General features: G+C 38.9%; 1 protein-coding gene across 1 annotated transcript in view; it reads right to left on the bottom strand.

Moving 5' to 3' along the window:
- Positions 1-18,309, bottom strand: part of LOC124146809 (neuronal acetylcholine receptor subunit alpha-10-like) — a 45,097-nt gene extending 26,788 nt beyond the window's left edge. Inside the window, exon 1 of the mRNA XM_046517274.2 lies at positions 17,727-18,309. Within this exon, the coding sequence (XP_046373230.1) occupies positions 17,727-17,802 (76 nt within the window). The 5' untranslated portion in view covers positions 17,803-18,309. The remainder of the gene's footprint in view (positions 1-17,726) is intronic.
- Between the last annotated feature and the right edge of the window lie 795 nt (positions 18,310-19,104).

Here is a 19,104-nt window from a genome sequence, read left to right as displayed (position 1 = left end):
GATGGTGAAAGGGATATTGCTACATGCTGAACTATCCACATGTAATGCATACATTTGTCAGGATAAAGCATCCAGTCGGATATATGAATTTATGAATTGTAAGGCAGGGAAAAACACGACTGTCTGTTGTTTTCATAAGGTGTGACTTATTTGTCGTCTTTGACATTGAGTCGTGTGAATGTTGCATGGTTTTTCAATTTGACAGAAATTGCTTTTAGAAGAAAAGGCTTGTCGACTTTAAATCATGATTTTCTATCGTAATTTTCTATTGTCACACCGTTCGTCTACTGATGACATTCAGTTAGACAGAGTGTTCGTTGCTAAACAGGACAGTAAGACCATCAAGAGTGACAGTCCAATAAACAGCCAGTCAAGCCACAATTGTTCAAAGCATCATGGGGCACCAGTGGTGTTGATGATGTCTACAAACTAGACAACCTAACTGATCATGAACAAAACATGTAAAACATGACGTGGCATGTATGATTATAAGGCGGTTAGACTTAATACATGAAATATCTATGTTTCTCTATTCCTGTATATGGTTTGACCTAAACTTACTGTGAATGAGAGTATTGTAAATAATAGATTTAGTCATTGACATAGAGATAAATTTGGCCAAAAACACTGCTTACCTAAAGCTACAAAACAGTAATCTGTTCAATATTTTGTCAGAACAGCTCTTTTCCTAATACATACTTCAATGCGAAAGTTAGAAAATTGTAACTCATATTGTCCCAATATCTCACCACTTCTGCTTTCATATCCAATAATCACAACAATTGCTGAGATTACTTTGATTAATATTGACATGTATGATTCCCCACATATTTTCAAATGGGTTTTAGGTCTGGACTATGGCTGGGCCATTTCAGGAGTGTTACATTTTGCTCCTTAAATCATTCCTGAGAATGCTTCGCTCAAGGTTGTGGATCATTGTCTTGCTCAAATACCTATCATCACCATACAAAACATGTGCTGTTGGAAGGGAGTCCCTGTAGAATATCAGTGTGAACTGCACTGGTCATGTTACCTTCAAATACACATAATGGTGTGGTACCTGCCGCAGACGTCCCACCCGACATATGAAATTTAGGACTATAGTTTGGATGCATGAACATTTTTTTCTGTGCCCTTGATCCTCATTTTTATGCAGTTTGGATATAGCCACACAGAACTTACTTTGATCTGAGGACATTACATTGTCCCAAATGTAATTATGCTCCAAACAGCAGTTCAAACGTCATTCTTGCTGTTTAAGGCTTTAGGAGTAGTGATCGAATTCCCCGTTATTTCTAACAATCCATTACATGCAAATACATTCTTATTGTCTCCTAAGAAACATGAACAGTTCCTCTATTAATCATTTCATTCCTAATATTATCTCTGCTCAAGCTGCCATTTCCTCAGCGGTCATGTTGGCCGTCTTCCAGCTTGTTTACCAAGGCATACATCTCTGGCCATACTTGAATCAAAGTCAGAAAAAGTTCTACATACACCTTTGATACGTTAAATGACCAAAATCGTCCGAAAAATTTTCAATAAGTTCTGCTCAATCTTCAGCTCTGCTAATAAATAAATAAATGATGACATCCATGCTTATCTAACACGGAGAAAGTGGCATGTATCTTCCCAGATACCTCTTTCCTGACTAAGAATCATGTTTTTCACATGTAAATAGATAGAGGGTGACTATGCAAGTTGTTGTATTAAATAGAAAACAGCTGAAAAAAGGAAAGCGAATGTGTGATGCAATCTGATTCTTTGCAAACATTGTTAAAAAGACCGAAACTTTGGAAATCATGTGGACATCTTTTAATACTCATGCATATTATTCCCACATATGTGTCAATACTTACCAGAATAACTTCATAATGATTACTCTCTGCACTCTATAGCCATGTTGGTTGAGTCAGACGTCATTCATTGTAATACTATCAATGACCTCATATATCCACAGAGAGAACGTAAGTGTTCACGTAAAAAGAGTGTGCTACGGAACTTACTGACAATTTACACATTCTCGTTTTGTACTAAGGTTCCCATGTGTCAAAACGATTGTAGAGGTTTTCGGTAAGCATTAGTTTATAGATTTCAGTCCGTAACCGAAGACTAGAGGATTTTTTTACGATATGTTGGAACTGTCTTTATCTACGAGAAGTTGTTTGCCGCACTCAGCAATATTCCAGCTATATGACGGCGATCTGTAAACAATCGAATCTGGACCAGACAATCCAGTGACTGGCATCATTAGCATTGATCTACGCTGTTGGGATAGGATGACATGCATCAACCAAGTCAGCGAGCCTGACCACCCGATCCCGTTAGTCGCCTTTTACGGCAAGCATGGGTTGCTGAAGATCTATTCTACCCCGTCATTTCCTAAGAAAATCATCGGTCTTGCTCATAGCTAAATTGTCTCCTGAACTTGGAAAGAGCATTTGTTCTCGCTGACTTCTGATGGCAGAGTTGCAAAAGGCTTCTTATGAACTATTTGCACTGGAAATGTTTGGAACAATTGTGAGTGGTGACCTTCAAATAATCAGTTTCATCTATGAATCTATCATCCTACATGTATGACTACAAGGTAACTAATGAAGTGGGCGTCATCCTACATGTATGACCACAAGGTAACTAATGAAGTGGGCGTCATCCTACATGTATGGATACAAGGTAACTAATGAAGTGGGCGTCATCCTACATGTATGAATACATGGTAACTGATGAAGTGGGCGTCATCCTACATGTATGAATACAAGGTAACTAATGAAGTGGGCGTCATCCTACATGTATGAATACAAGGTAACTAATGAAGTGGGCGTCATCCTACATGTATGACTACAAGGTAACTGATGAAGTGGGCGTCATCCTACATGTATGACTACAAGGTAACTAATGAAGTGGGCGTCATCCTACATGTATGACTACAAGGTAACTAATGAAGTGGGCGTCATCCAACATGTATGACTACATGGTAACTGATGAAGTGGGCGTCATCCTACATGTATGACTACAAGGTAACTAATGACGTGGGCGTCATCCTACATGTATGACTACAAGGTAACTAATGGAGTGGGCGTCATCCAACATGTATGAATACAAGGTAACTAATGAAGTGGGCGTCATCCTACATGTATGAATACATGGTAACTGATGAAGTGGGCGTCACCCTACATGTATGAATACATGGTAACTGATGAAGTGGGCGTCATCCTACATGTATGAATACAAGGTAACTAATGAAGTGGGCGTCATCCTACATGTATGAATACAAGGTAACTAATGAAGTGGGCGTCATCCTACATGTATGAATACAAGGTAACTAATGAAGTGGGCGTCATCCTACATGTATGACTACAAGGTAACTAATGAAGTGGGCGTCATCCTACATGTATGAATACAAGGTAACTAATGAAGTGGGCGTCATCCTACATGTATGACTACAAGGTAACTAATGAAGTGGGCGTCATCCTACATGTATGAATACAAGGTAACTAATGACGTGGGCGTCATCCTACATGTATGAATACAAGGTAACTAATGAAGTGGGCGTCATCCTACATGTATGACTACAAGGTAACTAATGAAGTGGGCGTCATCCTACATGTATGACTACAAGGTAACTAATGAAGTGGGCGTCATCCAGTGAGACACTTGGTCCTATTTTTAATTCTATGCAATACATATGATCACATAGAAGGAATTGCTTCATAGTGAAATTTTGTTCTTAAATTTACATGATGCTGTAGAAGGTATATCCACAAAAACTTGAGTCAGTTGAGAAAACGTACAGTGATCAAGTACTTGCTGAAATGTAGCTTCCATGTTATACAATTTATTTTATGTGAGGCCCAGAACTTATCAATCGACTCTCGTAGCTAGCACCTTTGAACGTCAACCTGTACATGTAACGCAGAATCTTCTCTTAGCAGAATCATCTCAGCAATATTTGGTATTTTGTCATTCAATAAACACGTTAGGCCCTTCCAGGAACATATGATCGCCGGCTTGAGTCCCAAATTCGCTCAGGTTATGATCATTGCTTTGTCAGCACCATACCCGTGTTCGTGGGTTTCATAAAAGGGCGAAATGTTCGGCGTTATGATCAACTTACTTCGTAACGCATACAATAACACCTTTATTATAGCATTAAGATTATACCTAAACATGTAGATCATATACTCTGCATACCTTCGAAAATGCGTAATGAGCCATAGTTGAATATTAAGTGTCCGACCTTTGAGGGTTTCAACACAAAGTGGTGGTACATACCATCCGTTTATTAATCCTGCAGCTCAAGTCCTTGGTGTCTACATTTCACAACGTCTGAGGTATACTCGGGCATGTTCTTTCTACTAAGGTTTCAAAGAGCGTCCTAAAACTCTTGCTGTTGTAACTCAGACGTTTGACAAAGGTTACAACATTTAAGGCTTCAGTAAAGCTTTCACAAAGTTTTGTGATAGACAACTGGAGGACATTTCCAAATTTGACAAATCAGTGACAAATATGATGTCCGATGGAGTTCCCTATTTTGCCTTGTACCATATATTCCTGTGTTTTTAGGTGAACAATTGACTTGCCTTTGCATGTGTTCGTGACGGGTGCCACCGGTCGGGACGGATACGTTCATCTTTTCACACCTGGTATCATCATTCTTTTATAGTGATTCACAAACTCATCCTCATGATATAGTCAGATTCGTACAATCGATGGCAGACATTTCGTATAGAAAGGTTTTTGTTGCTTTAATTCAACTTTGATACTTTTCTGAAACGAAATATAACAGTATTTATCCCTAGATATTTTCTTTTTCCAAGCTCTAGCGATTGAACGCTGTCCTTACATAACAGCTGTCGCAGGCAGAGATATCCTCGCACTGTACTTGGGTTACCCTTGGTAAGGGCCATCACCTATTTGAATCTATCTTGGAGGAACTGAGTGCATGGCAAAGATGACCTGGTGTCATCGGGTACACTAGACACTTCTTGATTAACTGGTCTCCCTGAAACGCTGGCACCAGTCCGTAACCTTATAGTCTACATTCCAAGCCTCTGTCATTTTGATATGTTCCATTATGACAATGGGGAAAACAATCGGTACAGTCGTATATGCATGCATATGTTGATCTACTCTTTGTGTTTAAAAAAAAAGTTGCATTGAAACAGACATCGACTTCACGAGCCAGGTAAAGACTATCATCGTCTAAATTATCCGTAACATGTCTAGAAAGTTTCCGTCGTTCCTTTAATTTCGAATAATAGAATCCTTTTCTATCCTTCCCAAAATTTGTTTGATTTTTCAGAAAACGTCTTCTCGGTTTAGTAACATGGCGGATGTAGATATCGAAAGATCACAATTTGCACACATCTTGTTCATTATTCTGTTTCCATACAGTGGCTTCGCTTCCTCTCCTGTGCATAAACATGGTGGTTACTTAACTGCATACAAATTTACAATCTAACAAAATCCATGAATACCTCTAGTTTATCACTTTTGTTGTATCGATTCTTTAGCAACGACGTTAAACCGACGTAAAACTGCCTCATAGCGTTTTTTTTTCAAACTTCATCCATCATTATCACAATGGGTTTATTTCAAACGATATATGCATCGATCTAGCATCATGGCATGGATGGTGTGAGCAGCCATGAATACAGATGAACAGGGTCTATATTATTAGCATATGTAGGGCTATAATACCATCAATCTTAAACCCATCGACCGTTAGATGTACACTGTATGCAGATGGGAAGGGAAATCCACAAGGCAAGCTGTGTTATCGACATGTATGTATGTTTATACATTGAGAATTAGATGTGTTTTCACAGCTAGGATTTTCAGATATCACAAACGTTTCTGGGATTGGACAGTGTAAAGTACCACTATAAGCCAATATGCGGTACAAGCGACACTTATCACAATCAAAAGGAACAGTTGCACTTCATCTTGTTCTTCCAGAAACGATTTTGAAAGGTGGCAATAATTGTTTTTTTCTGAATTTGAATTTGAAATTTTCAAAACATATATGTATGAAAATATGTACACACTAATATTTCGAAATATGATCGTACGCATGTGTCTCGTTATATAGTACGCATAATGTTTAAATATCTATATGACCTTAGGTAGACTAACTGTTACTAAAAGAATGAAACAAACCCTGAGAATCTTATCATCTTAAATTGCTAAAAAAGCACCGAGAACTAAACAGACCTTACCCCTGCGATTCAAAGGCTGGTGACGTGTTTGCTGTTAATGAACCCCTCAATCCCTGTCTCAAAGATTAACCATAATCCTTAACACATTCAGTGTAAGACTTGCTTTACATTCACAGAAAGTACATGTATTTGAGGCTAGTGAGAGTAACCCCTTGTGGACTCGCAGACCGTCAAAGGATTTGCTCGAATGTTTCAATCTCAGAAAGTTCATTTATGTCAAAACACTCAATCTTTCAACTTTGTACACAACTATCCCACACCAGCTTAAGGACAAGCTTCATTCCTGGGTCCATGGAACATTTGCTTTAAATGTGGTATATCTATGAATATCTAAGATGTTTCATGACAATTTGTCAGAAATTGAAACTAGTATGTTCTGAAGCTTACTGAGAAAACAATATGTTAAATGCTGGACTCCCTCATTTATAACATCCAGGTGAAATTTGGGGCACGACGTTTCGGCAAAGAGTAGGCATTCTAATATGCACTACATGTGCCCCATTGTTTCCTCATGTGTTACATTAAGCAGATGAATCGGCAAAATAACAAGAAAATTTGACCAAGCTGCAAAAGCTTTAAAAAGTTTTATGGTGGAGGACATTTACAAATATGACGCATCAGTTACACACATGATGTGCGAGGCATTTCCCTCTTTTCTCTTGTACCATATGACATGTCCTCGTGTTTCATTTTCAGATGAACAAATGACATTGATACCTTTGTATATATGTTTAGACGGTTGCCACCGGTGGGGCAGAATACGCTTACCTCGCAAACACATGGTATCATCGCTATGTGATAGTGATTCATATGTTTGTTTGTTGTTTTTTAATGGCGCACTCATTCCAATATTCCAGCTATATGACGGCGGTCTGTAAATAATCGAGTATGGACCAGACAATCTAGTGATTGACATCATGAGCATCGATCCACCCAATTGGATACGAAGACATTCAATATACAAGCGTGTGATATAGTCGAAATCGAGACATATTTGATATTGTACAGACAATTATGCGAAAAAAACTCTTGAATTGAATGAATAAATAATCATTTGTCACCAGGGATGAATCTGAATACACCTATTTGCCGACAGAAAACCCCTTGTATTGACTATACGTCTGAAGTAATCACATGCTTTTAAGACTTTCGCCTATAGTGCAATGTGTCCTCCACTGAGACTCATTGCCTGAAATAGTTTCTAACATGCATTTAAATGGCAGTCAATAGTGGTCAATAATGTTCATTTTTGGTTGAGTGGTGAACGTTGAAAATACCTAGTGTTAGTTCGTATGGAATTTAATGTCGAGTAGTAAAGCTTTTGATGTTTACGGGCTCGCTGCATCAAATACCGCATCAAAGAAGCAGGCTTCCTTGTGGCAGGACATGCCATAGGGGTGATTACTGATCAAAAGACGAACAAACTGCTGCATTTTTAAACATGGATTTTACCACCCTGCCATAACCAATTATTTTAAATTCGTTTTAACGCTTGCTCTGCACTTCATAACAGAATTTATCAAAAGCCCTACAGAGTTATTTAGATATAAAAAATAGGACCATTGCAAAGGCATTAGAGATCCAATAGTTGCGTTGTAGACAACTAGTTCAAACAACAGACGATGCAAGATCGTGTTGTGTGAATGGATCCTTGACTTTAGAAGCTGTTTTTTATTGACCTTTCTTACGAATCCACGATGCCTGAGGTGTGTGTGTGTGTGTGTGTGTGTGTGTGCGTGCGATGGTAGTGGTGTGTGTGTGTGTGTGCGTGTGTGTGTGTGTTTGTGTGTGTTTGTATGTGTGTGTGTGTGTGGTTAAGTGAGTGACTGTTTTTTAAACCAAACATCAGTCTCGAATTCGTTCATGTATATGATCATAAAGGTAGCAGTGAAGTGATGTCTGCAGTTATGTGATCGTTTAAAATGTTCGTTTGAAAGAGAATGTAGTTTGCCTGCAATACACCCGCTATATGATGGCGGACTTTAAATGACGGACTCTGGACAAGGCAAACCGGTGACGTCAAAGCGAACGATTACACGCAATCAGCCAATTCATTCTGACCGCCCGATGTTCATTTGAGTTTATTCTTACAATAAACATTCTGTACAGGGATCAATTTAAACCTGGATTCTCCACAGGGTTGGGGCTGGTAACGGCACACCCTACAGTGATTACAGCCATGTTATCGTACAGAACATGGATCGCTTGTTTGTATGTTAATCATCATTAATATTCTATCCCCCACCGCGTCATAATATAGTACTTGTTGTTACCCAGCCTGGCGCTCGTCATCAGTATGTATAATGAAATGCAGTGTGTCTGCCTGGTGTTACCACAGTAAACTGCGGCATGGTATCTCAGTGGGCTGTCACTTAAAAACCTCAAAGGTTTCTTCTGAGTTTTCATTCCATCCTACAAGTGTAGCGGTATGGTTCAGATCCATAGAAACGATTGCAGAAAGGCAAACTGTGAGCGGGTTCCGCTGACCAAACATTTGCACTGAGAAATTCCGCTTTGTCAAATAATTTATTAAAGTCAATAATTCGAGATCTTCTTTCACACAATCTTTAAAATGACATTTTCTTCACCTTAATGATTTTAACCAAACCCCTGTACAATTTTCAAACAATAATAAGGATTTTGAACAGTTTTTGTTTGTAATTTGGCTATTTTCATAGATCGAAACAAGACCTATTTATATCTCATGCGTTAAAAAAAAAATTACTTGATTTATCCATGCAGTCTTGAATTTACAGAGTCCGGATTTTCAAAACTGTTCTAACTAATTCAAATCAATTGAATATGCTGTACGAGCAATACAGCTTGAATAGAAAATAATTTCCCGCTGTCGAAAAGCTGCTTATGTTTCCTCAGAAATTCGGTCTGCCAGCGATACTTTATGTGTCATTCTCAGCAATGTGCTCGCAATGTGCTCGCGGGGAACCATTAATCAATACTATACGAAAATCATCATTATAGTTATTAGGTAACATGTTACGCCGTACAGTTCAGTGGTGGTTATATAGTTGTCAGGTTAAGTAAATATAGCGCACCTCGGGAACTGTAGCTTATTTTATGCCACGTTGAACTAGTTTTGTCTTAATTATAAAAAACCGTCGGTATTACAAGACATCGATCCAGTTCTCCAGAAATAATACCTGTGAATACCACTTCCACCCTTGGAACGATGAATCGGTTAAATGAACAAACGTTTTAACTGGTGTGTCCACATATTAGCAGTGTGAAGAGAAGGCCGAACAATTGTCCAAAGACGTGATCAATTTAGTAGGGATCCTTGTATAGATCCAGCATTGATCATCGCGATCCTAAGCAACCCTCTGCTTTCATAGATTACTGTTAAACACACGAACGTGCCAACCGTCCGGTAGACAGGAATATTGTCCACACAAGGGAGACGGAAGGGTCATTGGCGTCACGGGGACGTTAGACATCTTGTCCTACTATGTCCTAGGATTAGGACAGGCGTCTATCTTCTGTGGCTATACACGTTCAAACTACGTTCCTTCCTATGTACACCCTATGAGTGCGTGCTACGTGAGGAATGTTCTCGTACGTGTGTCAGGCGCTGGTACTTAATACCTCCGGACATTATCCATGGGAGGTTTATTAGATTATTATATAAGGATGAGTTTCTTTAAGCTTTATATAAATCATATTTCACTTAGGTACGTCTGCATGTACATAAGGGCGGTCGGGTAGCCTAGTGGTTAAAGCGTTCGCTCGTCACGCCGAAGACCAGGATTCGATTCCCGACATGGGTACATTGTGTGAAGCCCATTTCTGGTGTCCCCCGCCGTGATATTGCTGGAATATTGCTAAAAGCGGCGTAAAACCAAACTCACTCACTCACTCACTGTATGCACATGCACATCTATATAGATTTCGGACACTCTGCCATCTACCTCTGTCAGTTTAGTGTAGATATATAGTCACACCAGTCTGTATTATTTAACTATCATATAATATCATGTATGCAGACATTTTATCATTACGTTCATCAACAAGAGCATCAACAGAATATATATAAAGAACATTTGTAGACCCAATAATATTACTAAATTAACTAGGAAGTAACTAGTTCACAGATGAGCGTGATCCATACAGAATAAACATTTTGATAAAAGCAGCAAAAATAATTTCTCTAACCATACGATTTCTTTGTTGTTTAACGCCACACTCAGCAGTATTCCAGCTATATGACGGCGGTCCGTAAATAATCGAGTCTGGACCAGACAATCCAGTGATTGATATCATTAGCATCAATCCACATTGACAACGTGATCAACTGTTCAGCAAGAGTCGTATATTGCTCTGTGAACTCTTGGTAGAAAGAGCATGCTCGATTGTACCTCAAAAGCTGTGAAATGCAGACACCGAAGGCTGGAGCTGCTGGAGTACTGCTGGACATAAAGGGAAAGTTGACTATGGCAAACTTAAAATCATCCCTTTTGTCACAGAGTGGATATTTGTGTCACTCTGAATCTTTATGCGTGGATCTATATGTGAAAGAGATGAGACGTTTTCACTGGTCCCCTTCATTTCTTGTTCAGGTGAGTAAATCAGTGGAAGGGACTTGGCTATTTGATGAAACACTTGATGATCATGAATAAATTCCTATTATGTGAGATAAGTAGTTTGATCAACATCTTATGGACCTGGGTCCAAGCAACATGATAATTTGCCTTAACAACGGATACACTTAATCTTTGTCGCCTTCAAGAGTAGGCTTAACGACCAGTAAGATAACCATGCGTGACTGACGCGATAAAAGCTCACCACCACTCATCTAAATGTAATGACTAGCTTTACGATGCTGCTTACAAACACACTTTTCAATGGAATGTATTTTTAAAGACATTTACGCACCCTGGTTTCCTTTTCGCCACAATGTCTAAGAGCATGTAACAGATAACATGAAGCACATATGCCTTCTGCAAAATCTAAAAGCATTACCAAGTAACTTGTTAACTGAGATAAACATGTGTCTGGGGAGACAAAATTTTGTTCCAAAAAAAGCGAAAAGGGGGCCACAACGTTTGTAACAACATTTGTCCTTTGTCTTATATTTCTCAATAATGTCATTAAAACAAGACCAAAAATCGATCTCAGCACCACGATGGTCTTAAGCCTGTGTTCAAGTATTGGAGATACGATCATCTAAGCGCTAAGATGGCTTTGTCGAACGGGCCCTGTCTCTCATTGAACGCAGGGAGCGTGATGTGAAATAACATAAGTTGAGTATCATACTGTTCGATTACCCCAAAGCATAAGTACGTGGAAGCAAAACCAACGTGTATCCAGATGGCATGTCGAAACGTCAATCATGTTATGGTTGCCATCTATATCATGAAGAGATGCAAATTCTCAAATGTGAAAGGTCAAATGTTCTTCGTTACAAGACTGAGTGGGTATGGTTTTACGCCGCTTTTAGCACTATTTCAGCAATATCACGGCGAGGGACACCAGAAATGGGCTTCACACATTGTAACCATGTCGCTGAATCGCACCCGGGTCTTCGGCGTGAGGAGCGAACGTTTAACCGTTAGGCTACCCGACCGCCCCCTTCGTTACAAGAAAACATGCATCATGGACTAACACACAAACGTCCCTACGGGTTCGTACATTGAGCTACTGTTAATGAGTAATGAAGTATATGAATAAGTGATAGTTGTTCCTGTTGAGCAAGACAAGAGATCTAGAGCTGGTGATTCAGCTTCAGATGATTGGACGATTGCCTGTTATGTGATATCGACAATGGTCTGATAACAGACACCCGATATCATGGGTAGAAGCAAATACCACTGACTAACTCTTATCAGACTAATGGCAACTATGATCGATACGATACGAAAAGCCTGTCGCCCGTGGTTTAGCGAATGGTTTCACTCTACTCTGTTCAGTAAGCGGGTCATCTTCTCTCTCTTACAAATAGTAAAATAAAACGTCACCGCCGGAAAATACATAACCAGGATCAATTATCCAACCAAACAGATTCCATTTGGCGCAAAATCAAAACAATGGTGTAAATGATATTCATGGACCATGCATGCTCAGTTGAACACACTATGTAGCTAACCTATAGTTTGATAAAGGACTGTACAGTATCTAAATGTTTAATCAGGTTCTGTATATAATAAGGTGCATATAAATTCTTTTGTGACAGATCACAATATTAATATAGTAATAAATTAGGATAGACTTGCAGATGCTCATGCTATTTCAAAACAAAACTACATGAACGAAATCGATTCCCATTTGCTGACTATATGCAATATTCGACGGTATTCCCAAGTTGAAAACGTCATGTGTTGAAAAAAACAACAACCCGTCAACACCAGATGATAATCAGTCTGGATTATCCGACGAAATAGAATCCATTGTACGTGAAAGGCAAAATACCGGTGACAATTGTGTGAATGGATCACTTGAAATCGGTGATCTCACCAGGTGTTCGCCAAAAGGTTAGGAGTGTCCTGTACTTCCGATAGCACCCGTCACTCACACAATTTGCATAGAAATACACAGTATCTGTTTGTTCCCTGACGCCTGACAGCAGTACTCCTGCGACGGCGGTCAGTAAACAAACCAGACAGTGACCTACGTTTATAACGAACACGGTTATAACGAACTGACGGATATAACGAACTATGTTTTGGTCCTGTCCATTTGATGTATATGTTCCGTACATTTGCTTATAGCGAACTACGGTTATAACGAATTAAAATAAGTGGTCCCTTTGAGTTCGTTATAACCGTAGGATAATGTACCATGTTTGACATAAGCGAAATGTTTACAGCATCCTTTTGCCAATGTGATTAATGATATGTATTTGTTTGCTTCATCTAATTGTACCCTCAAGCATGTTCAGTCGTGTACAATTGTGCAAAAGGTAGGTATAAATCAAAAACATCACCAACACTTAAATATGATAAAGTTTAATTGCTCCTTGTAACGAGATACATATCAAAAGTTTGTTGATTATTAAACGTTGAATGCAGTGAAACTTTAAAAAAGTTTCATCTCGCCTCGATAAGGGGTAAGAGTATTAACGAGGCGCAGTGTTCATGTGAACCTTCAAGCTACATGAGCTATCAACCCAAATTACTTCTTTGCACTGATCTTGGAAAACGAATGGCTGAAAATAGGAGGTCGAGATGATTATGTCAGAGCGCTTACTAGGTTTCTGTTTTGATCTATTTAGGAAATAAATCCATATGTTTAAGATTCGCTTCCCGTTTCTTTGAACTGATGGACTTAAATCAATAAATCTTGTCTGTTATAGATATATAGACGTCTATCCATGGCTTATTTCATGATCACAAACTCTCCTGATCAGGGTCTGAGAGGATTTCCGCACCACTAATATACACTTTATACACAGATATGATATCGGGACTCATCAAAAACGTTTTTGTATATGTAGTATACATTCGTATGTACAAATTACTCATTCAAAGTATAACGGTTACTTTCACTATGTATCAATCGAAATATTTTGTATCAATTAGAAACCTATTATTACATTTATGTTATAAAAAAATGATATTAGTTGTTAGATTACGCCTGAATGATCACAACCGTATCAAAACTGCAAGACATATAGGCTGATATATGAACATCAAAGCCAGAATAGTGATATACAATTGTAAACTGTCTTAACACAAAGCGGTAAAGGGCCTACTCCTGCCTTCAACGCTTACCAATAAGGTATATTCTGATATAAAGGAAAATAACAAGGAAAATATATACAATGTCAACAACGTTATAAAATAACATTGAGTCAACTATAGTATCCTTTACACAAATAATATATAGTTTGTGTCCATGCACGCACATCCACGTATATTCCGGAAATGTATGGATTAATGTTATGTATTTATGCCAACATAAAGCACTCAAATGAAAAACGTAGACACGCTTGGGATTGTACGTACATGACTACTGTAAAATATCACTAAAGTTCCATTGCCCACTATTGGATATCATATAGAATTTGCATCGCAAGTATGGGCACAGCTGCAGGTGGTCTATTCGTGAAGGGGGCACGGGTGGCCCAGTTGTCTAAGGCGCCGCGATTCGCTGTGCAGAGTTGCGTCCCTTGGGCACGCCAGAAACCTATGATTGTGGGTTCGAATCCCGGTTCGCCCCGATTATGTTTCTAGGTTTGTCAGCACCATACCCGTGCTCGTGGGTTTCACCGAAGTGGTAAACGTCCGAGGCCTGCATCACTTCGGGCTTTCCTCCCACATTAAGCTGACACGCCGTGATATAACTGGACTAATGTTAAAAGCGGCGTTAAACCCAACTCACTCACTCTATTTGTGAAAGATGCCGCAATTTCCTGTGCAGTGTTGTGTCCATTATACCTGCCTAAAACCTCTGATCGTGGTTTCGAATCCAAGTTCGCCAAAGTAGTAAACATCAGTTCGAGCTTTCCTCCCATAGTAAGTTGACAATTTCATTGAAATGCTGTTGAGGCGGTGTATAAAAACAAACTCACTCACTCACTCGTATGAATTTGTCTTGTATAAGGTACAGGGTTCTAGTTTGTAGAGGTTACACGGGTCACATTTCTAGGAACTCTTTGTTGTACCTTGATTTCCTTCCACATCAAGCTGACACACCATTATATAACTGCAATACCAGTCACAGCGGCGTTAAACCCAAATCACTCACGAACCCATTAACATATATAACGATCATAGTCTGTGCATCCTATCCAATGCATATACATCCCTTCTACCCACCCTCATCCAAGAAAACCCTTGTTTTAAACGGCACTAAACAGTTTGGGTCCTGAACTATGAACGAGTGAAGAATGAGATCATAACGAGAACATACAGCTAGAAATCAACTGCTTGCATTCATCGAGACAACGAAATGTTCCTATGGATCGTCTTAATGAAGCTTTTGAATAGCTCATCAATCACTACCTAGTGCAGGAAAACCTCTTTATTTGGACCTCTGTTTCCATTAGAGTGTCGCCCATGAACTGGTCAGATTGGACGTGTGTAATGAGTACCAGTTTAAGTATTCCTGAGAGTATGACTTGGTACACTGGTTAACATCTGTGAGTACCAACAGAATACAATTCATTATTCTAGTTTAATAAGCGTTGGATTAGATTCCATCACAATCCATGGTAATTGCGTTATCCCCGTGTGTGATATACATTGATACAACCGTAACATCATGTTCCTGCCAGGATTGCCGAGGAACCAAACATTTGAGCCTCTCGTGTCAGCAATCAGAAATAGCAGCTGGTGATAAATGATAATACTGATCTGTTTCATAAACAATCCTCATCACCATATCAGCAATATGTATAATCCTCCACGGTGTACAACATATTATCAATACTTATAGTATAGTCAGTCAGTGCTCTAAACAGAACAGGTATTAATGATATCAAATAGTAAAATGAGCTTTGATGAACATGTCGTGTTGAGAAATGTCTGAAAGAAACCCTTTAATCAATACGTGATCTGTTCCTGCTGCTTGATTGGGCAAACTGGAAAGAATGATAAATGACAACTTTCAATCTTCTTCCTTTCATGTAACTCCCACCAGAAGAATATGGCCGAAACGTTATTCATTGACTTGTAAATGGAATTGCTGTTAATGATTAATTGGGAAAACATCCGCTTGTGCCCTGTTAATCAGGAACAAGACGAACTGATGAGCTAGCAAGACATTGTTCACGCATGCATACATGCTTTGGTGGGGGTACTTACCTATAGAACCATGCATACATCGTCTGAATGATTTATGTATGTATCATTGCCCCCTTAATGAGTGTTCATCGTGTTACCAATAAATATAATATTGTGGAGACGACACTTTATCAACATTACTATTGGTATTTGACTGTCATTTGCGTTTAGATGAACCTCAGTCAAGTGGAATGTTTGATTGAGACCAGTGATAGAAGCATCATTGACCATAACGAAAACAACTGTGACATGAATAATCTTGTAACGCTGGCTGAAGTCCCTGTGTTGTAAAAGGCTTATCGTGTTATTTGATCCAAACCAGTGAGAATCACTCATAATAAAGTGTTGTTATGATGGACAATGCATTCCTAGTAAACTTAACGAACCTTGAACCGCCAAGAAGCCATGAATGCGTGTTTGGGTAGAACAGTCTTTCACAGCATTACATGTACAAAGGACGCCCACTTTATTTCATTACCTTTAATATAGTTAAGGGAACAAAAGAATTTCTGGGTCTTTCAACTGGTTTGAGAAACACAACTATCTTGTTTCTAAATACATGTCAACATGTCGCCTCTGTGAGAAGAAATAACATACATGTATTATGTACACTGTACGACTCAAAAGACGCCATGCAAACAAAAGGATTATACAAACGTCCACATGTACTCCCTCATTTATTACGTCAATATTTGGTTTCTAATGAAAGTCAAACACACACCCCTTTACTTCTATGGTCTTCTATGTTAAAATCTGAATGAAGAATCTAGACTAGCTGTATTAAGACAGGCAAATGGTGTCAGCTACGTCGTAGCAGAGATTTACATAGATACGGTTGTACATAATTTCATCAGAGACCTTTGTATTATTTATGTGAGGCGTTTTGTTATTGCCTTTGACAAGAGATGAATTTATAGCATTTGACTTTAACATGCCAAACTAGACTTGATTGTCAACAAATGACACCTATACCTGCATTTAAAACACAATATTGTAAATCGTCTATTTGTTGGAACTATTTGATCTGTTTCCAAGGTAACGTCGTCATATTGTGATAACTTATGGTAATTTAAATAATCTTACCAAACAAGTGTAGACTTTGATAATATTGGGTTGATAAACCAAAAAATGCCAATTTAATCTAAATACTCAATGGACCAAAATATGGAGAGAGCATCAGAACCGATCATGAAAGAGACCCACTCGCTGTTAGTGTGTTTATATGTATCGCATATTTCTCTTGTTCATCAACATATATTTCACCCCAAACCAAAATGTAAATAAACAGGCTTCATTTCAACAACATCAAAGAGATCATAAGACTCAGGCTGAAAATATGTCACACAAGTACGTTCTGATGGCTACACATAATGAAATACCATGTTTTATCCAGGGAACATTCCCTGGTGATGTTCAAAGCGTATTATTCACAAATCCCTGTTTCCGAAGAAACGGATACAATAAAAGAATTATTTCGATACCTATTGAAAAGCTTTTTCGCAAAGCTGATTTAGATCGATGAATGCTGCCACAGATTTCGACAGGTGGTTATTACATGGAGGACGATTGTAGCATTTAGTAGATATGATCGATATTGCCCATTAAAACAATAACAGGGCTATTTGAAATTTGTATGCTGCATCGATATTCAACCAGCCATCGCTTATTAAGCAAATTTGACAGACTGTCTCACTGTGAAATCATAGTTAGGTGGTAATATCTCGAAGAAATGGCGTATGAAAAAACGAGACTAGCAACTATTACTTTCACATACCTGATTCCTCCTGTGCTTTGATGGCAATCTGCAATATTCCAGAAAGACAGACTAAAACGGCATTGATAAAATTCATAGTCTCTACAGTCGTCGAGGTTTCCCCATTCACATGTATTTTCCATTAATTAAGCAAATCTCACGTTGAAGGGACGAATTACTACCGTCCGAACAGGCTTCCACGAAGCACACTGTTGAGACTTGCTGTAGTAGGAGGCGTGCCTGTTCATATAACGATCTCGCTAGGTATAGCAGTAGTACACTGCCTGCTTCGCTTTCGTTTGGGATGGATCACGACTTCGCGCTTGTTGCAGTTTTACTTATCATGTCGTCTGCTGTTGATGTGTTAGCAGACGACACTGTTGAGGCCGGCGTGCAGTGTGCGCATAGCTAGTTGGTGCTACCTTGTACGGACTTTGCCGTTTGTGGCCACGCTGAGCCTCGCGCTGTGCGCTGTAATCAATAGAACAGGAGAGAAAGAGCAGGAACTTTTAAACACAAAGAAGTCGGTTACTTAACTTCCTTGGTCGTGACTAGAAGGTGGGTGAAGGGTTATGCTCATTTGGAATATAGCTGCAACGATGTCGTAGGTGGAATCTAATTCTTGTGTTTTCGTTGGACTTCAGATGGATTAAATCAGGTGACGCCATGCAACTGCGCCTAACAACCATATAGAGATATTGGTGTCTTCCCGCGCTTCCTTGGATGCAGCCCAGAGGAAATAATGCATATGCATGGCGCCTTCAATTGCTTATAATGAATTGATCAACATTACGTTAGTTTACTGGATTGTGAAAGCAAATGAACAATACGAGGGGGAAATTAAGAAGTAGAACTAGGTCAATGGATTTTTTTTTTTTTTAAAATACCGGGAAAAAAATAAATCCATGCTATGATGTTGCGTGTGAATCTCAAAAATTGTGTGCAAGAATGATTATTTTGCCTCATAAATGTTTATGGATGTTAGTGGACGTGAACGGAAGGGGTCGTTAATGAGAGGATCACTCAAGTGCAATTACAAATGTGTGTAATAATATTCCCCTGACAACGTACATTTCGATCAACGGGTCAAATATGATACTATAATGTAACTCTTGTCTCCTTGTTCACACTGCAGTTTCATGGCGTGTTGCACTTAATCTGCAATTATTTTCCATTTTTATTCTAATTTCGTCTTTATCTAAAATCGATTCACGCGAATCTGTATTTGACAATAATTTTTACCACGTCACTTTGAACGGTCGATGAGTCGACTGTCCCAAGTCCTATTGGGGAAACACAAATAATTCGGTTCATTATCTCAATCTCACTCTGCGACCACTTTTAGATTCTTTATGTTCAGATGCTGAAATTTCAAATCAACAACACTTGGGAAGACCTC

This window comes from Haliotis rufescens, unplaced genomic scaffold (assembly GCF_023055435.1).
Source record: "Haliotis rufescens isolate VD_foot unplaced genomic scaffold, xgHalRufe1.0.p SCAF_1, whole genome shotgun sequence".
Classification (NCBI taxonomy): Eukaryota; Metazoa; Mollusca; class Gastropoda; order Lepetellida; family Haliotidae; genus Haliotis; species Haliotis rufescens.
This window is presented reverse-complemented; position numbering and strand designations above follow the sequence as displayed.